We start from the raw sequence: 21,047 nt of genomic DNA, 5'->3' as shown, positions 1-21,047 counted from the left end.
CAAGTTGCTGTCATAATTTATGCTAACAGTTCGTTTAAGGGTTGAAGAGGTTTTTAGTTAGTTAATCATAAAAGCTTTTCACGATTGTTTTATATGTTTTAATACAACTTTACAATCACTTAAAAATATGGTTATCGCAGTTAATTTTGTTCAAATTGCTCGTAACACAAATAGACAAACACCAAACAAAAATAATAAACGTTTAAGATCATGCTCACGCGTCTGCTTTTACAATAAAACCCACTCAAATGAGGCTTCAAAACAAACCACGGACGCACCCTTCCCTCCGAGTGTCATTGAAATTCATGTCATGCATCGTATAAATTAACATGTCATTCTTATGTGTGGACACCTTGAGGGCAGCGACGGCCAATGTTGATTTTGCACTTGAAGACGATTTGAGCTGCAACTGGGCGAAACAGATAATCTAGATAGATGTATCTTCGAGTCTACCATGTTGGTGCTAATTGGTAAATAATGACAAACCTTTTCCAATGAAACAGAAAGCAGAATTACGAAATTAAAAGTGTTTTCATAATTCTCGATTATCGCCTTATGATAACAAGACGACCTTGATTTTTTGGATATTGCGAGCAAGCGAATTCTGCTATCGCAATATTTGGATGACAAAAAAAAACGGAAGCCTTGGCAATGGTTTGTTTTGCGTCATCGGCGACGTCGTTCATTCCGTGAATAATGGACAAACAAACTCAAGTAGAGTCTGCAGAATATTTATGCAACAGCAGTACTGGCTGAGTATTCTTCATGTTAAGATGTTAAGTTGATCAATTGATTTTTTTCGCACCAAAACGATCGTTAAGCTCGTTTTACATATGAATACATATAAAATTACAGTGGAATGATATTAACATAAAGTTCAGCCCATATCACAGTTATGACTTGCAAAGGCACATACCTTTTTGGGTCGTAAGCTCCATATGCGACACCCGTATTATAACTTCAGGTTATGATTTATCAGAAAAATGGGCTAGGGGGGAGTCTTTTTTTCATTCTGTTTATTGAATAACATTGAATTTGCACTTTTATCAAACAAAATGTGTTTAATCGTTTTACAAATTTTAAATTTGACGTTGAACTTTTGAAACATACAAAAACATAAATATACAAGCCTTACCCGACAAACGATTATACGTAACTTTCCCCATACAATCGACAGAATTTCCGGAATCGGTTCCAGAGTGGCCAAAGTTGTAACTTTTTGGCGTAAGAACCTTCCTTGGGCTTACACGAACCTAACGCAACAAAGAGCACCTCGATCCGACGCTCCGTTCGAACAAAACCGTCGATTTTTTTTATATATATCCAGGTTTTTAAGCGAAGATGGCGTTCGAATGGTTAACGCCCGAAATGTCAAAATCGCGCAGTAGCACAAACATTAGAAAAAAATGTGGCTGTCATGCCATGGCACACTTTTTCCGTAATGTTGGTACCACTGCGTGATTTTGACATTTCGGGCGTTCGCCATTCGAACGCCATCTTCGCTTAAAAACCTCGATAGATAGATTGATATTTTGCGAATGTTTGACAGTACCAAAACTGATATTATGTACAATAGTAGATTATGCCTTTGCAAAAAGAAGATGTTTTCAGTAGGGCGTCATCCATGAAGTATGTCACGCTCAATGGGGGGAGGGGGTGTATGAGTAAAAAAAGTAAATCTTTCCCAGTTCCTGAGGGGAACACCCTTGAAGAGTATTTACAAAGCGGATTCAGCGGCCCCGGGCGGAAAGTGAGTTGGTGTATATAACTTCGAACTATCTTGGCTTGTTTATTCGCATCTTGCTGTAAACTCCTCGAGTTATGACGACTTTTGAAACCGACTGCTTATCATGGAAAGTATATTCCATGATCATACTGCATTATCTACAGTTGATATTGAGGTGTTAGTGATAGTTTTTGGACTTAGCAAAAATTTCGAAAATTTTATTTTTTCCAAAATATTTTGACTTTATTTCAAATTTATGCTGGACTTAGAAAAATTGGCAGTCACTGACATAATTTTCAATTTCCGACACTTAGAATAATGTTCATGAGCTGATATTTTAAAGTTTGATTTTATTTATGCTGGACTTTGAAATTTTTGCGTATATTTTACAATTCTTTACTTTAACAGAAGAAGCATTTTTTTGGGACTTAGAAAATTTTTGGGAGTTTGGAAACATGATAAATTATTTTGATGTTTAGTTTTGCTTTGAACCAAAATTTCAGAAAAATCGACGAAATTACAGGAAATTTTTGTCCGATTTTTACAAAAACACCAGTTTGTTCCTAAAATAATGTCCCTAACAAAACGTCTTCATTGAAATTTTGAAATTCGAAAGTCGGTTTTTAATAATTATTGATATACCCCCTACAAAAATCGTTCCGGCACTTAGAAAATTTACGGGATCCGTATCACGACAAGATTTTTGGTAGAATTTATTAGATTTTCAGGACTTTGCGAAACTTTTGCTCTCAGCCTGTTGAATATTTTTCAACATTTTGAAAAATTATTATGATAAGAAACATTACCAAGATTTTTGAAATTTTACTGTGGATTTTTGGACGGGGTGCATTAAAAACCAATAAAATTATTTTTGGGATCAATATCTACTTTATGAACTTGATATGATTTTTGGAAGATTTCAGTTGTTTGCTACTATAAACTCAACTTGATGTGGCATTGTTGGTCAAATAAAGATTAAATAAAGATTTTTCGCAGATACGCCTCGAACAATTTATGTTCGTGGCCATGTTCGGTTATCTCTTAACCATACCCTGGGGTGAACTTGACTTGTTCGTGTTTTTACGAACATGGGTAGATTTTTCCAAGATGCAACTTTCTGCCCGGGGCAGTTTCATTCTCAACTTAATGTTAACATGTTAGGGTTAATGTTAACATTCCATAGGTCGCCTCCCTAAGGTGTCGTGATAAGGTCCAGTTTGTGTCGATACACTACCTTCCCTTTACTAAGCAATCGATTCCAGAAGGGAGAAGATCACCAGTTGTGTTGGTCCGAGCCGGGATTTGAACTCCGATCTACCGCTTACGAGGCGGAAGCGTTACCACTGGGCTACGTGGCTCGGTCCAAGGGGGTGTATGAGTGAGTGTGAGAAAGGGGGGAGGGGCGTCAATTTTGGCTGATTTTAGCGTGACGTACTTTATGGATGAAGCCTAGGATTCGTTCATAAAAAAACGACGGGTCTTGAAAAAATAAGTTTTGCTTCGAGTTACATTCCTGATACACCAATTCAATTGGATTTTTTCAGTGAAGCGTTTGTTTCCCAGGTCTAAAAATCCGATTTTTGTGTTACGTTATAAAAACCGATTATGTTGGCAGATACAACACCACCGCACACGCGAAGAACCATCATCATTATCCTCTCTCACAATGTCAAGGTCGTTGGCATCCACAATGTTTCGTCCAAAGATGCTTGGTTGTGTGTAGCAAGCAACATATCGACAGACTGTGTAATGTTATGTACACACATACATGTGGGTATGTATTTTGGGGGGGATGCTGTGACATTTGCCAAATTTATGCTAATGTTTAAAGATTCACCAGCGAAACCACTTTATGAGCGTCGTACTTACTTCGCATTTATGTCACGTTCACGGTGAATCTTTTTCGCAGAACTCCAAATCTTGTCGAATATTAAGGTAAAGCTTCAACCTTCAACGACTCCAAGCCCCATCACGAGTGTGTCGTCTGACTTAATGCAAAAGTCTCTTTTTGGGCTGCTGGTGTATTCTGTGAGCACATATAAACATGACTTTGAACTTTGTTTCGTTGTCGTAGCCGGTTCTTGGCGGTGGGAAAACTTCACCAATTTAATGTTACTACGGATATTCGGTCATAATTCCCACCACCCCATAACCATTGATCGTTTCACTTTACGGTAATGCTGTTCTAGTGAGCTACTTTCACGCTTTGTACTGTTTCCCGAAATTACTGATTGGCGGGCACGGACGGTGGGGGCGGATTTAGTTATCAAAGAAAAGAGTAACAACAACAATGATGGAAGACACTGGCCCAAGTTTTTGGGGAACCACGCGACGCGATACGGGACCCGCGCGTACGACCCGGTGGAAGTCTGTAAACAAACTGAAAACATTCTTTGGATTCTCTCGCGGGGTTCCACGTGCGTCGTTAAATGTTGCGTTGCGAGGGATTGTTTCTGTTGCATCGCGTGTATAATATGTTGCAGTGGTGATTGGCTTGGCTAGAGAGAAGGGATACCATCTGTCGGAAATTTATTCAATTCAATTCATTTTTTTTGTTGTACTAATCATAATACACTCATACCCCGATGGTTTGACACCAACTGTTGTCAAACGAACGGGGTCACGTTTTAATTTGACACCGTAAACTGGGGCAATCGGGACACATGGAGCGAATTGGAACAGCAATTTTAACCATGTTGGAGCACAATATTTTGATTTTTCTGGTTGGTTTCGGATCAGGCTCAGACCAATAAAATGTGTAAATTCATTTTCAAATTTGAAAACTTTAAGTGCTCTAAAAACTGCTGTCCCTTTTCAGACTGATGTTCCGATTCGGCCCAGATTACGGCACCCCTTTTACACGGATTTCACACACACACTACCAAACGTTTGATAGTGTGCGTGAGCGCCCTGTAAAAAGGTACAGTTTGTTACTTTTGAGTTTGACTTTGACCAACCAACGGGGTACAAACTAAAAAAGTGTCAAACGAAAAAGTGACCAACCTCCGGGGGTTGAGTTTACAATTTGCTTAACTAATGACAAATGCAGAGTTTTGGATATACTTACAGCTACAAATTAGTTCAAATACAATCCTTGGATGAAATAAATACAGCAAATTTCAATCGATTAAGCGAGAGCAAAAAAAAAACGTTACTTAATCCACCCTTAGGTGGTTGGTGCCTTCCTCTCATTCAAAGGGTAATGCTATCCAAAATAGACACGCTCGTGGGAAGGTCTTTAAATTACCTATCCAAAGATAGGTCGCATGATATATTTGGAATACGTTTTCATCTAAATATCTGAGAACTAGCCTCCGAAAAGTGTATAAATAACTCTTAAGTATTTATAACTTTTGATAGGGTTGTCAGATCTTCAATGTTTTGGACGCGTTGGAAAGGTCTTTTGATAACCTGTTCAACGACGGGTTGCATGATAGATCCGGACAACGTTTTCATCGTGATATCTGAGATCCGGCTTCCAAAAAGTGCATAAATAACACTTAATTGCTAATAACTTTTGATAGGGCTGTCAGATCTTCAATGTATTGGTCGCGTTGGAAAGGTCTTTTAAATACCTTTCTAAAAATGTATAACATGCTTCATAATTTTCAATAGGGACTTATGGGACCCAAGACGAATCGAATGAGACCAAAACGGTCCAAATCGGTTAAGCCAGTGCTGAGATAATCGAGTGCATATTTTTTGGTGCACAGACCCACATCCCTACATACACACACACACACACACACACAGACATTTGCTCAGAATTCGATTCTGAGTCGATAGGTATACATGAAGGTGGGTCTAGGAGGTCTAATTGAGAAGTTCAGTTTTCGAGTGATTTTATAGCCTTTCCTCAGTAAGGTGAGGAAGACAAAACTGTTCAAAACAACTGCTAAGGCAGAAATTTAGATCGTTGGCGTATCCTGATAAGGGAGCAGAGCATAGTAATGGTGCTAAAGTGCGTCACATAAAAGCACATAAAAGAAACCGTCAACTGAGGCGAATCGGGACTACAGTCTAAATAGGGACAGCCGTTTCTAGAGCACTTAAAAGCTTGAAATTTGGATCACATGATATGATAAATCTATAGTTATTAAAGAGAAATAAAAATGCATTTTAGAGGCATTGCTAATCCACGTGGTACACCCACAGTTAAAGACCGAGCGGAAGGTCCAGCGCAATTGAAACGTGAGGAAAGTACCGCTCGCACTTACAATAACAATAATTCGTGTTTATTCGTTCATTGAAACAGTTTAGTAGCTGATTGACAAGTGGCAAAACAACCAATGCGCTATGGGTTTGTGTACATAGGACTTTTTTGAAAAAGTAAACGAGAAATGATTCGCACTTTCCACATGTTTGATTAGTCGCTCATATCTGTGGGATATCTCGGGACTGTGAAGCATTTTTAGGTATTTTCACGATTCTCGCTATTAAACCTTTTGTTTTTCTTTACCATATTGCACCCAATGATCGCAAGATTTCTATTTAATACAATGAACAGCCAGATCTCATCTTGAATCAAAACCCTTTCAGATCGTCACCCAGCGCCATCTCTTGCCCGATCGACATCGCTCCTGCGGCTGGTTTTCCACGAAAATGCTCTGCCCCCACCCAAACCGGTTCGGATTTCCCCTCGCATTTTCCATCGGTTCTGGCCAAAAACGCCATCACGGCAAGTGTCAGTCGGTCGAGTCGCGTCTCGCGCTGGATGTGGCGCTGATTTTCTGCAAATTTCCCTCGGTTGCACCGCCGCCAGCCAGCCAGGATGAAGTTCGCCGAGCACCTGGCGGCCCACATCACGCCGGAATGGCGGAAGCAGTACATCATGTACGAGGTAAGCGGCTGAAATTGCGGATTTTCCACGGGCATCGGATTTGACCCAGCTTGACCTACAAAAAATATTGTGGAAGAAACATCCGAGCGCGAACTTGGCCTGAAAAATAAGATCCGTCGCGTTCACCGTGCGCATGTCCGCCATTTTTAGTCGATCGATTTTCTGGCGCCTGCGCAGCACGCTTTGTTTACATTTTCCGCGAGGAAAACTGACTGTTTACATTCGATCAGCTGACGAGGACGCGTTGCCGTTGGATACGAACCGGTACAGAGAACCGCTTCCAGGGATGATTTCCCCTCTCGAAAGGGGAAAGCGGTCGAGGTCACGTGCTTCTCCCAACGTGCTCCACGTGCTCTCGCGCGTTGTTTGCAAACAATGCAACCTGTTGGCATGCAGCGTCCGTCTGTTGGTAAACAATCTATTTGGGGATCTCGCTCACCGTTTTTTTTCTGTTTCTCTCGTTGCAGGAGATGAAGGCTCAGCTGTACGCAGCCGTCGAGCAGTCACCGTCGGCCGAGCTGGTCGACCCGGAAGTGCTGACGCGCTATTTTGCCAAATTTGATGAGCAGTTTTTCCACTACTGCGACAGTGAACTTGCCAAAATCAACACTTTTTACTCAGGTTTGTTAGAGATAGGTTACTGTCGTTATTTCTAGGTTAAGGATAAAACAGGATCCAAAACTGCAAGTTATTTTTTCCCAATTCTAATAGAGAAGCGAGTTTAAGATGGCGTCAAATATGGTGCTAAATTGGAAAACCAGCGAATAAACATTTCTACAGTCAACCACATAAAGAAGTAGTTGAGTAATCGTCAACTGTGTGCTATCTTGTGATAACGACCATTTAGTACTTTTCGAGAAAATCGATTTTTAAAGTTTGATGATAAATATTTTCAAAACTATGGATGGTAGAGCCAAACTTTTTGAAGCAATCGGTTCGTAAACTATCGCTTAACAAACACTCCACTAATTTGGTTACACCAGTTAAAAGATTCAGTAAATTATGTAATCAAAAATCTGAAAAGCAAGTGTCACAAGTGTGTTTCGAAAGTAAAATTGTACTACGTGTCACAAGTGTGCACAGAATTTCCATACAAACTAAAGTAGGCTTAAATCAATAGTTTAACCGACTTAATCAGTATATTTTCAAAAACAAAAGATTGCATTGCATTCAGAAAATGTGTATCAACATAAATTTGTGAAAAACAAGAATTTTTTTCCACATTTTCCAACACCATTATGACGTGTCACAAGTGTGCACGATCATTTTGATGATAAATTGGTCTATGCCACAAGTGTGTATTGCGATATTCGGGAAACGGAAGCGAGTTTCCAAAATCGGGTGAAAGCATCTTGTAGTGTTTGTTAAGTTTAGCAAAACGTCATCATTAACTCATTTTCAACCAAAATGGTCTATGTCACAAGATAGCACACAGCTGACGTAATATTAAAAGCAGTTTGCTACTGTGTAATTCGAGTTTGGTTGAATTTGGTTGCTGGAGTCCCGATCTACAATTACAAATGTTTACGGTAGACGGGCATGTAGGGGAGAGTGGGGAGACTTGATCCCCTTTTTTTGTATCGCACATAACTCTGTCAATGTCGCACAAAACTATGAACTTTTTGCATGAATTGAAAGCTTAAACATTCCACTATGTTTGGCTGATAAGGGTATTTCATCAGATAAACTCTTCGAATCATGTCAAGCGCTTTAAAAAAATATTTTAAACCGGTATTTTCAAAATGTTGGGGGTACTTTGATCCCCCTTTCAACATTTTGAAGAAATCTTAAGCAAAATGTTTCTCATTCATCCAAACTTTTAATTTTCTATAAGTTACAGCAATTTCACATAAAACCTGTACGTTTGTGTTCAAAATATAACAAGTTTAGCATGCAAAATATTAAAAAGCTTAAAATTTTCTTTTTTAGACCAAAATTGAGCATGTTTACAAAAGCTGGTAATTTTTGTTTACAAAACATTTAAAAAATGGTTCAAACTGCAGTAAGTTATGTACAACTATACTAAAGGAAACTATGTACGAAACCCAGCCCAATTATTTAATCTTGAGGCTGATTACAGTGACTGTAAAAATGCAGGGATCAAGTCTCCCTAAACGCACTTTTTTAAAAAAATGATTGTTAAAAATAGTATGACGATAAATTTAACGTCAAATGCGTAAGGGTTTTGGAGTTGGTTTGTTTATCAAACAATTCATGCATAAAAAATATTTTTTTGAATAATTTTTGAGTGTTTTCTATGCTTATCAAAACAAAGAAAAAAGATCTCTTGGAAGTTTTTTACAGCACTTTTTAGAAAAATGTGTGTAACTCAATCGAAACATTTTTTAATTTATTTCTTTGTTTTCTACAATGAGTTTAAGTCAATTTCGCACAACTTTCTAGAACAAATCTAATTGTTTTACCTACATGCTGATGAGATACAGGCTTGGGATCAAGTGTCCCCACTCTCCCCTACGTGTGTCAAACGTATTCTGACCTAAAATCCCTGCTGATAGTTGCCGCACTAACAGCAATTTTCAGTGTGTGTCAAGATACAACGACAAGATTGAAATTTCTTTCATATGAAAAGGGACAACAATGCACGGAGTTTTTTCGTATTTTGTTGAATACCTCTAGATTAAAATCGAATTTTGGGGATCTGTGAAAGTCAAAAGATGAGGCATTGAGAGCTGCACAAATCAGCGTTCTTAACTCAATTTGGCCTAAAATGCACGTGAGACAAAATAGCATGACAAATACGTTATTAGAAATGCTAAACCTATTTCAACCCCGGTGGTTGGTCACTTTTTCGTTTGACACTTTTTTAGTTTGTACCCCGTTGGTTGGTCAAATTCAAGCTAAAAAGTGACGAACGAACACTTTTTACACGGCGCTCACGCACACTATCAAAACAAACGTTTGGTAGTGTGTGTGAACTCCGTGTAAACGGGGTGTCAAACTAAAAAGTGACCCCGTTCGTTTGACAACAGTTGGTGTCAAACCATCGGGTTTGAGTGTATTCCATCGACTGCTCTCGAAAATCGAAAAAGAATGAGTATAAAATCGTTTTCATGAGGGTCGGCAGAAGTTGACCTGTAAAACGTTTTGTTTCGTGAATTACAATTTTCGAAATTTGTTCTTTGACTGTGAACCTATAAATTTGTATTTTTATTTTATTTTAGAAAAACTTGCCGAAGCAACCCGTAAATTTGCCAACCTCCGAACGGAACTGAGCGAAACGCTCGAGCTTGAGGAAAGCACAAAAAAGAAAAAGGACAATCTGCACCGGGTTAAAAAGAACCTACTCCGCAAGAAGAACGTCTCAGTTCGTAAGATCCAGGAGCTAAAGCTGGCGTTCAGTGAGTTTTATCTGAGCCTAATTCTGCTGCAAAACTACCAAAATCTAAATTTTACCGGATTCCGTAAAATCTTGAAAAAACACGACAAACTGTTGAACGTGGACTTTGGGGCACGATGGCGCGCGGAACACGTAGAGTCGGCTCACTTTTACACGAACAAGGACATCGATCGGTTAATCCACGAAACCGAGAACATCGTCACAAACGAGATCGAGGCAGGTGACCGGCAGAGGGCCATGAAGCGGTTACGAGTCCCGCCGCTCGGTGAACAGCAGAGTCCGTGGACGACGTTTAAAGTTGGACTGTTTTCCGGCTCGTTGGTAGTTCTGTGCGTGGCGGTTGTTCTGTCCGGCATGTTCCACGTTAAACGAGACGACTGGATTGTGGCCTTCCGACTGTACAGAGGACCTCTGCTGTTGGTTGAGTTTTTGTTTCTTTGGGGCATCAACGTGTACGGTTGGCGATCATCCGGTGTAAACCACGTGCTGATATTCGAACTGGATCCGCGAAATCACCTGTCCGAGCAACACATCATGGAACTGGCGTCAATATTCGGTGTAATTTGGACGCTAAGCGTCCTTAGTTACCTGTACGCTGAATCACTCAGCATACCGGCTTATTTCAGCCCACTTGCCTTGTACTTACTAATGGCGGCCTTTCTGCTGAACCCAACCAAGACGTTTCGCCACGAGGCACGCTTCTGGACGATCCGAATAGTCAGCCGCATCTTGATGGCACCATTTTTCTACGTCAACTTTGCCGATTTCTGGCTGGCCGATCAGCTCAACAGCATCGTTCCGGCCTTTCTCGACCTGCAGTACTTCCTTTGCTTCTACTCGACAATCACCAACTGGAACCACGCGGACAACCCAAACCAGTGCATCGACAACTCGCTCTGGATACGACCGATAGTGGCGATGCTGCCAGCGTGGTTCCGAATGGCCCAGTGCTTGCGCCGGTTCCGGGACACGCGCGAGGCTCATCCCCATCTTGCCAACGCGGTCAAGTACTCGACGTCGTTCTTCGTGGTGGCGTTTTCGTCGCTGACCCAGGCCACCCGGGATCAGTACGAGAAGAGTACGGACAATCCGTGGTTCTACATGTGGATCATCGCGTCGATTGTGTCGTCCTGCTACGCGTACACCTGGGACATCAAGATGGATTGGGGTCTGTTCGATTCCAAGGCGAATGATAACAAGTTTTTACGGGATGAGATCGTGTACAGTTCAACGGTGAGTAAAAGTCAAAAGGTTGTGTTTATTTATCTGAAACCCTTGTAGGCATTATACGGTCATATAAGCGTAGAACATCAGACGTAGCAGCTAGAACAAAATAATTTGAATATCGTGTGTAAAAACATGGCGGATGATAAACTAACGCCATCTCGTAGTCTATTGCCACTTGATTCTCACCAACATGATTTTTATGATGCTAAGTTTTTTGCCTTCCTCACCTCAATGAGGAAAGGCTATAATATCACTCGAAAAACGAACTTCTTTATTAGACCTCGTAGACCCACCTTCACGTATACCTATCGACTCAGAATCAAATTCTGAACAAATGTCTGTGCGTGTGTCTGGATGTGAGTCCGTGCACCGAAAAATATGCACACGAGTATCTCCGGATTGGCAGAACCGATTTCGACCGTTTTGGTCCCATTCGATCCGTCTTGAAGTTCCACAAGACCCTAGTTAATATTATGAAGTTTAGTAAAGTACTTCAAAAGTTATGCTAAAAAAACGATTTCGAATAAAGTTCGGAAGATTGTAAAAAGGGTGGTTTTTTTTAAGAAAAACCCGTCATTTTTATAAAGGTATTTAAAAGACCTTTCCGGCCCCGGCAAAAAAGATATGCGTCGCTCTTCGCCATTTGATTTTGCCGGGCCGATTTATCGAAAAAATGCCAAACTTTGAAGGTCTGTACCGAGCTCCAGGGTGCTCCATACTTCGATGTTATATATACCAAAAGATGCGCAAGGATCTGGCCTACACGCCAGTAGTGTTTTTGGTAAACGCATTGGTGGCCAAAATGCCTCAAAAATAGACATTTTTGAAAAAAAAGTATTTTTACGGGTTAAATCCCATTTAAAATTGAAGGGCGGAGCGCCAGCTCCTGTTACGCCCAATCAAGCTCATATTTGGGATTTGGGCTCAGTATGCCCACCGGAACAAACCCTTGAATGCCCGCCAAAAAGTCAATTTTGTTACACTCTAATAGGTAATCACCTTTCCAATGAGCCTAAAACGTTAAAGATCTGACAACCCTATCAAAAGTTATAACCACTTTTTAGGCCGGATCTCCGATATTTTGATAAAAATAAGTCTTATTTATACTCTTTTTTGAGGCTCTGTAGTGAATTGGAGCCTAACATATCAAAAGGGCACATAATTTTTTTAAACAATAGTGCATCGTCGTCGGTGCATCCCTTTCACTAAAATGACAGTTTTCATAAGGTGTGAAAGGGACACACTCTTGGTTAACCTTCGGGAAGTCGCGTGTTTTGGCATTTCTTACAAGTGCCGTTACAAAGTGTGTACAAAGTACACGTACGCGACTGCCGGTGGTTTAAAAAAGTTATGTGCCCTAATAAAATGACAAGCACGAATTAACTTTATGAATGTAAGGAAGGCACCACCCACCTAAGGTGGATTAAGCAACGTTTTTTTTATAAATTGAGTTGTTTGCTCTGAATTTATGTTAAAGTTATCTGAAGCGATTATCAATATAATTACCTTCGACATTTCAAAACTATTTTTAGTCTACACATCAATTTTCTCGACGAAAAAGAGGCATGAAAATTTTGATGAGAATGCTTTTCAATGCTGTTGTTTACACTTGAGAGCAGCGCTAATTCTCCTCTACGACGGCAGCGCCACAAACGGCTTGCCATTCTTAATAAAAACGTCTGTTGTCTGTGATATAAGTCATCCAACGCTTCCACTTTCGACCAATCTCTATTGCTAAAGCAGAAAAATTGTATTGCTAAAGGAGAAAAATCATTTCCCAAAATCGTGAATTCGGGAACTACGAACAAAGTGTTCAAATTTCATGGTACGGTTTCAGTTTACAATCAATTGGACTGAAATGCAATTTTTAGTACTCTTTCGGGCAATTTCATATACTTTTTGATCTGAGCTACTTTTTTTTTTATTTTGACCCGCGCCAGTACACACACAGACATCTCGCAGGTGTTTCGGGCCGAGCCTTCTGGGGCCTCGGTGTTGCATTTTTCGATCGTGAATTCTTCAACAAATTGATAGAATTGTTTTGATGTTTTAATTTGATTTGATAACCAACAGGGCTACAAAGATGACCTATTATGGTGTAATATGAAAATCTATTTTCCAGCACAGCAATTTTTCGGTTCCTTTTGGGGTCCTAAACAACTCCCCAAAGTTTAAGAACGATTGGTTCGGTCCTCACTTTGCACAAAGCGATTCAATTTTTATGGGAATTTGTATGAGAAACCCCATTTTTTTGGATTTTGATATTTTTAAAATCACGTTTCACGCTCCTCCCAAACCGGACTCGTATTCGGTTGCTCTGAAAGGTGCTCTACAACATTTCCGAGGAGAGCAAGAGGCTGTATCTTGTTTTAAAAGCAAGCTAGCACTCTCTTATAGGGAGCATCTTGAAATTAATGCCTTATGAATGGCTTGGACGCGAACAAGCAAAATCACTCACGGTTCCCAAGAGAATCTCCTTGGGACAGTGACCTCCAATAACTCCGAAAAAAATCTGTCAAAGCTAAAAAACAGGGCCGGTATTCTGTTGGGGGCATAAAAGGGCGTGCTAGACAGAGGTTAATAGATGTAATAATTAGACATTCCTTGTGAATTGCACAATATTTTTTTTAAATATAGAATTCTTGAAATCTATAAAATCAGTTTGTGAAATTCAACCTGACCTGCTAATTGAATTTCCATGGAATGACTCAACCACCATGCGTCTCCATAAAATATGCTTGCCTTCAAGGCAACATTTTAATTAGATTGGCTAACAAAATTTGACATCCTTTTTCGGCATTTGTCAACATAATTCAATTGAAACTTTGTACAAAACTTGAAATAAACAAAACAGTGGCATATTCGATGCTTTATGTGTCAATTTTTCAAAACCTTCCCCCTCCCCACTTCCAGTGGTTCTACTACTTCGCCATCGCCGAGGACCTGGTCCTGCGGTTCGGCTGGACGCTCTCGATGAGCCTCATCGAGATGGGCTACATCGACCGGGAGATCATCGTGTCGATTCTGGCCCCGCTGGAGGTGTTCCGGCGCTTCATCTGGAACTACTTCCGGCTGGAAAACGAGCATTTGAACAATTGCGGTAATTTTCGCGCCGTGCGTGACATTTCCGTCGCCCCGATGGACTGTTCCGACCAGGTATGAGGATTGAAATGTTATTCTAAGATGATTGTCATTCCGGATGGTGCCGTGGCGTGTGCCAATCAAGATAATTTCACTTAAGCGGAAATCTCATTTCAGACAACGATCCTGCGTATGATGGACGAGGAGGACGGCGTCCGGAATCGGCGCACGCTGAAGAAGGTCAGCGGCGGCAAGAAGAAATCCGAGCAGAGGCTTTTGCTACGTGACGCAGAATCGACGGAGGACCTGGAAATGTAAAGAATCACTACTGGCTGGGACCATGCATGCGTTCTGTTTACAAATTTGCATACCATCAGTTCGGTGTTTACTGTGTGTAGAGAAACTCTGCAGCAGATTCACAGTCAGAATCATTGTCAGTCATTCATGACGACGACGACGACGACGGCGACGCCACTATACAACGTCGTCACGTGCGTTTCACGCAGAGCATGTGACTTCTGATGTGACTTGAATTGCATTTCATCTTTCTGTGTCTGCCTTTAGTTAGTTCAGAGGGAAGCCTAGCTTCAGTCGCTGTGATTTGTCGTTGTTATGCTTTGAGAATGCCCCCATCCCCCTGTACTGCTTCCGTAGAGATCAAATGTGGAGATAAATCTATAATTACCCCACCGCCTTACCCCCCCGTATCTCTCCTCTATCTCTTTCTTTATGTGTATTTCGCAGGAATCAGAGTAAAAACCGGAAGGTCCAGTGGGAAATATAGGCCACGGCCACCAGCGGACGCAAAATTGGGTTATCATCCATCATTACCCCCCTTGACCCACTTCCTCCTCCCTTGCACGCGAAAATCCTCCTTTCCTCGGCACGGTGCACCACCACCACCACCACCACTTACAGGAAAATTTCCCTTTTTACCACCACTCAATTGGATAACTAACGTGCGTACATGATACAACTCATACAACCCATTTCAATAGTCGTCATATTTTGTACAACAAGTTGTTCGACACGCGCGCGAGAAAAAAAAAAGAAAAAATCACTTGGATGTACTGTATTATGCACACAGGGACGTAAATGTATGTGAATGAGAAACAATCGTGAAACGACAGATGGATATTATTTTTAAAAAAGTGATGAATGCAGCGAGCAGAGTTGAAAAGAATTGGAGGAAAATATATGTATTGATTTATGAATGGGTGTTGTTTTAATATTCATCTCGAGAATGTTCATAAAATATTTAATTTAATTTAATGTGAATATTTCCGGAAAGAGCGCATAGGAAACAAAAAAAAAACAATATCAGCAGTTCCATATGAAAGTTAAAGAAAAAAAATAAAAGTTCTCCGATCGGGCTCAAAATTTTTCTGGGGGTTCCTTGGCCAAAATAATTAGACCCGTATTTTTTTGTTTGGCCATTAGGGTGGCCTACGCCGTGTTAGGGTGGTCCGAAAAATGGCCATTTTCGTCGATTTTCACAAAACCACTTTTTCAAAAATCATAACTTCGCTCCATTTCAACCGATTTTAGCTGTCTAGGGCGCAATGAAAGATGATAAGTTGGACTTTCAAGAAAAATAATGTGGAGTTTCAAAATCTAGCCTAACAAAAGTCTTATGAAAACATCAAATGCCGTTTTGACGGTGTCTGGACCAAAGAGCCTATATCTGAAAATATTTTTAACGGACGGACAATTTTACATAAGATATCAAAATTGGGTGAGGTTCATTAACAGGATTCAGAGATATGATTTTTGAAAATAAAATCCGGGCGACGCGCCGCGCGCGAAATTGACGAAATCGGCAAAAATCAACTTTTTCACTAAAACTGCGATAACTAGAAAATTTCAGCGATGACCTATAGATGTTAGGTACCAAAATTTTCGTAATTGAAATACGCAACTTTTGGTACCCTAACATTTATAGGTCATCGCTGAAATTTTCGAGTTATCGCAGTTTTAGTGAAAAAAGTTGATTTTTTGCCGATTTCGTCAATCTCCCGTTTTCACGCGCGGCGCGTCGAAAAACCCGGATTTTATTTTCAAAAAATCATATCTCTGAATCCTGTTAATGAACCTCGCCCAATTTTTGATATCTTATGTAAAATTGTCCGAGGAATCCGTTAAAAATATTTTCAGATATAGGCTCTTTGGTCCAGACACCGTCAAAACGGCATTTGATGTTTTCATTAGACTTTTTCAAATGTTAGGCTAGATTTTTGAAACTCTACATTATTTTTTCTTGGAAGTCCAACTTATCATCTTTCATTTGCACCCTAGACAGCTAAAATCGGTTGGAATGGAGCGAAGTTATGATTTTTTGAAAAAAGTGGTTTTTGTGAAAATCGACGAAAATGGCCATTTTTCGGACCACCCTAACACAGCGTAGGCCACCCTAATGGCCAAACAAAAAAATACGGGTCTAATTATTTTGGCCAAGGAACCCCCAGAAAAATTTTGAGCCCGATCGGAGAACTTTTATTTTTTTTTTCTTTAACTTTCATATGGAACTGCTGATATAATGATTGCAAAACCTACATTAGGGTTGTCCAAATCCAGGCTTCCTCGAGACTACCCCTTGAAATTAATGATTTGCCCATCACCAGGATAAATTCCAATTTTGAGCTTATTCTGACCACGGGAACCCCTCCCTCAAATCGCTTGAAGTTTGTATGGGAAAAATCGTCAGAATGTATGGAGAAAGAAAGAGATCTCACAATCTATATGGCTTGCTAGTCGAGTGCCACAAAAGTTTATTTGTATGCATCAAAAATCTGCTTTCATTTTCTTGCAAAAGTTGTTTTTCATGCGACTTGTAGTTGGTTTTTAAGGCCAACCGCCCGATAACAGCAAAACATATTTCGCAGGAACAGCTGCTCAAGGTCTAATTTTGTTTTGCATCAGGACTCTGTGACAACCCAGTCAACTCAATCGGAACTCTGAAACGGAATTCAATTCGAATCGTTTACGTGTTCCGTTTTAAACGCAACAATCGGTACTTACACGGAAAATTCAATAAACAATTTAAATTATAAATTGCAAAATACAAAAAGTAGGTTTTACCATACAAAATTGAAATAAAATGTCGTCAGCTGTGTGCTATCTTGTGACATAGACCATTTTGGTCGAAAATGAGTTAATGATGACGTTTTGCTATACTTAACAAACACTACAAGATGCTTTAACCCGATTTTGGAAACTCGTTTCCGTTTCCCGGATATCGCAATACACACTTGTGACATAGACCAATTTATCATCAAAATGATTGTGCACACTTGTGACACGTCATACATGTTGTTGGAAAATGTGGAAAAAATGTCTTGTTTTTCACAAATGTATGTACACACATACTTTCTAAAAGCAATGCAACCTTTTGTTTATAAAAATATACTGATTAGGTCGATCAAACCATTGATTTGAGCTTATTTTAGTTTGTATGGGAATTCTGTGCACACTTGTGACACGTAGTACAATTTTACTTTCGAAACACACTTATGACACGTGCTTCTGATTTTTGTTTACATTATTTACTGTATCTTTTAACTGGTGTACCCAAATAAGTTGAAACTTGGAGCGTTTGTTAAGCGATAGTATACGAACCGATTGCTTCAAAAAGTTATTTACCAACAAACTTTAAAAATCGATTTTCTCGAAAAGTACTAAATGGTCGTTGTCACAAGATAGCACACAACTGACGATGTGTTGGCGCAATTAATCGGTTCCATATTTAAGGGGTTGTGTTGTAACCCTAAAGGCACTTTGTTCTGGTTAGATTTGATCATTTTTAAATTCTTTAAAAATTAAATATGTCTTTATTAAACTTTCTTATAATAATTACATTTCTTTTATGTGCTAAAGTGGTATGGCTTAATGCTCTTCATCTTTGTTGTATTTTTCGTTTTGTTATTAACTGATCACATTTATTTTATTTACTTCAAATTGTTTTACATTTTTGCATTGAATAGAATACATTACACAAAATAAAATCAAGTGATTCTCTACCAAAACCGGAAATGGATTTTATTAGTATTTTTGATTTGGCTCAAACTTTGTGGGGGCCTTCCCTATGACCAAATAAACTATTTTGTATGATTGGTTCACCCATACAAGTCTCCATACAATTTTGGCTGCTGTCCATACAAAAATGATATGTAAATATTCAAACAGCTGTAACTTTTGAGTGAATTTTCTGATCTGGTGTCTTCGGTAAAGTTGTATTGTTGGTATTGTTGATGACTTTTGAGAAAAAATAGGTACACGGAAAAAAAAATTGCAGATTTTTTAATCAACTTTTTTTTACTGAAACTCAATTTCTCAAAATACGTATTTTTTGATTTTCGAGATTTTTTGAAATGTTTTAGGGGCCAAAAATCCGCAACTTTGGAGCCATAGAGAAACATGGCCAAAAAATCTGCCGCTGAGTTGTAATTTTTTGAAAAAATAGTGATTTTTGGAAAAAATCGAAGTTTTATGCAAAAACAAGTTTGACATTATTTTTTAATGCAAAATTGAATTTGCAATCGAAAAGTACTGTACAGATTTTTTGATAAAGGGCTCCGTTTTCAAGATATAACCACCGAAAGTTTGATTTTAGCGAAATATTTGCAGTTTTTCAATTTTTAAAAATAGTGACCATGAGTGACCATTTCTAAAAATATTTTTTTTGAAAAGTTCAGAAATTTGCTATCAAATTGTCTAAGAGACATTAAAGATTGGACCTCGGGTTGCTGAGATAGAGCCGCTTTAAGAAAAAGAAACACGAAAATTGAAGTTTTCTTAATCTCACCCAGACAACCCACCATTTTCTAATGACCATATCTCAGCAAATAATGGTCCGATTTTCAATTTTAATACATGAAAAATTCGTGAAATTTTCTGATCTCTTCAAAAAAAAAATATTTTGAAAATTTTTAAATCAAGACTAGCATTTTAAATGAGCGTAATATTCAATGTTTGGCCCTTTTAAAATGTTAGTCTTGATTTAAAAATTTTCGGAAAATTTCACGAATGTTTCATGTATTAAAATTGAAAATCGAACCATTGGTTGCTGAGATATCGTCATCAGAAAATGGTGGGTTGTTTTGGTAAGACTTAGAAAACTTCAATTTTCGTGTTTTTTTTCTTAAGCGGCTCTATCTCAGCAACCTGAGGTCAAATCTTCAATGTCTCTTAGACAATTTAATAGCAAATTTTCTGAACTTCTAAAACAAATATTTTTAGAATTGGTCACTTATGGTAACTATTTTTAAAAATTGAAAAACTGCAAATATTTCGCTAAAATCAAACTTTCGGTGGCTATATCTTAAAAGCGGAGCCCTTTATCAAAAAATCTGTACAGTACTTTTCGATTGCAAATTCAATTTTGCATTAAAAATTAATGTCAAACTTGTTTTTGCATGATACTTCGATTTTTTTTCCAAAAATCATTATTTTTTCAAAACTTTATAACTCGGCGCAGATTTTTTGGCCATGTTTCTCTATGGCTCAAAAGTTGCGGATTTTTGTCCCCTAAAACATATCAAAAAATCTCGAAAATACGTATTTTGGGAAATTGAGTTTTAGTGGAAAAAAAGTTAATTAAAAAATCTGCAATTTTTTTTCCTTGTACCTATTTTTTTTCTCAAAAGTCCTCAACAATACCTACAACTTTGCCGAATACACCAAATTCTAATCTAATCTAATCTAATCAGACCCTACCGCAGCCAATCTTTCTAAGGGATCCTGGAGAGTGCCTTAGGTTAGATGACGCCTAGCACTCTTCTTGTCATTTATTAACGTTTGTAGTGCGCCATTGCTTTAGAAATGCATTGAAACATCACAAGCGTTAAAGCGGCCAGGCATACTGCGTAAAGCCGTATCGCAGAGATGACTCGTAATTGGGTTGAGTTTGAGCGCGGAGTGTTCGAACAACAACACAATTCTGAATCGACAGGGGAGGAAGAAGCGTGGGGACACACCGCCATACGCTCCGAGATTTTTTTGGATTTATTCGTTGGGAGCACCATGCTAAGAAGGTTTGGTACTCCGGGACCCTCTGGGATGGGACATTGTATTTCCACGAATGACCTGGACTCTATTTGCCGTGGTTATAGCGCCACAACTCGCTCTCTTTGCCAAAGACACCAAATTCATCACAAAATTCACTCAAAAGTTACAGCTGTTTGAATATTTACATACCATTTTTGTATGGACAGCAGCCAAAATTGTATGGAGACTTGTATGGGTGAACCAATGACACAAAATAGCTTATTTGGTCATAGGGAAGGCCCCCACAAAGTTTAAGTCAAATCAAAAAATACAAAAAATAAAAATGGTTGAAATCGGCCGATTTCGTAGAGAGTTGCTCCACTGTAACAACTAATCTTAACTTAAAACTAAAACAATGTTTCTTAGAATTATTCAAAATCATTAAAACGAGTAAGCTACGAACTGTTTTTTAAGATAAATCCTCCAAGGGTTCTTACTTGTTCCTGGCGAGTTTAGCACCCACGCAGTGTTATTGTCTTCTCGCTGAAAATGTTCAGATGTTCTTGTGGTGAAAACAGGTCACTACTGCCTTCACCTGTTGATGCTAGTTGGGTTTCCCTTGGTTGCTGACTGAAGCCAGGAGGTGTTGTATTCTCTGCAACTTTCTGCCACTGATTCAACGGCAATGGCTGCAGATTTCGAACCACTCGAGCAGAACCCGCTCCTGGTGACGCCAAAGCAGGAAAATCCCCGTTCGTGAATGCTGGTGGTGTTTGGCGGCGATTTGGTTGGTGCCTCGTCGTCGCTTGCTGCCGAATTTTTATAAACTCAGC

At 39.2% G+C, this 21,047-nt stretch overlaps 2 protein-coding genes across 2 annotated transcripts in view; one reads left to right on the top strand and one right to left on the bottom strand.

Moving 5' to 3' along the window:
• Positions 1-4,092, bottom strand: part of LOC6040993 (motile sperm domain-containing protein 2) — a 42,076-nt gene extending 37,984 nt beyond the window's left edge. Inside the window, exon 1 of the mRNA XM_038260511.1 lies at positions 3,596-4,092. The gene's annotated coding sequence lies outside the window, so the exon portion shown is untranslated. The remainder of the gene's footprint in view (positions 1-3,595) is intronic.
• A 2,294-nt stretch (positions 4,093-6,386) lies between these two features.
• Positions 6,387-15,446, top strand: LOC6040995 (xenotropic and polytropic retrovirus receptor 1). Its single transcript, XM_038263687.1, has 6 exons — positions 6,387-6,566; positions 7,034-7,187; positions 9,749-11,157; positions 14,065-14,307; positions 14,410-14,546; positions 14,977-15,446. The coding sequence occupies exons 1-6, from the start codon at positions 6,498-6,500 to the stop codon at positions 15,014-15,016; spliced, it is 2,052 nt and encodes a 683-aa protein (XP_038119615.1). The 5' UTR covers positions 6,387-6,497; the 3' UTR covers positions 15,017-15,446.
• The last annotated feature ends 5,601 nt before the right edge of the window (positions 15,447-21,047 follow it).

The sequence above is a fragment of the Culex quinquefasciatus genome, chromosome 3 (assembly GCF_015732765.1).
Source record: "Culex quinquefasciatus strain JHB chromosome 3, VPISU_Cqui_1.0_pri_paternal, whole genome shotgun sequence".
NCBI classification, from domain to species: domain Eukaryota; kingdom Metazoa; phylum Arthropoda; class Insecta; order Diptera; family Culicidae; genus Culex; species Culex quinquefasciatus.
The sequence above is the reverse complement of the archived record's forward strand: the minus strand, read 5'-3'. Positions and strand labels throughout refer to the sequence as shown.

Coding starts and splice junctions, on each gene's coding strand:
- LOC6040995 (XM_038263687.1), top strand. CDS start 6,498: ATGAAGTTCGCCGAGCACCTGGCGGCCCACATCACGCCGGAATGGCGG. Junction 6,567..7,033: donor AGCAGTACATCATGTACGAG/GTAAGCGGCTGA, acceptor CTCTCGTTGCAG/GAGATGAAGGCTCAGCTGTA. Junction 14,308..14,409: donor CGATGGACTGTTCCGACCAG/GTATGAGGATTG, acceptor ATCTCATTTCAG/ACAACGATCCTGCGTATGAT.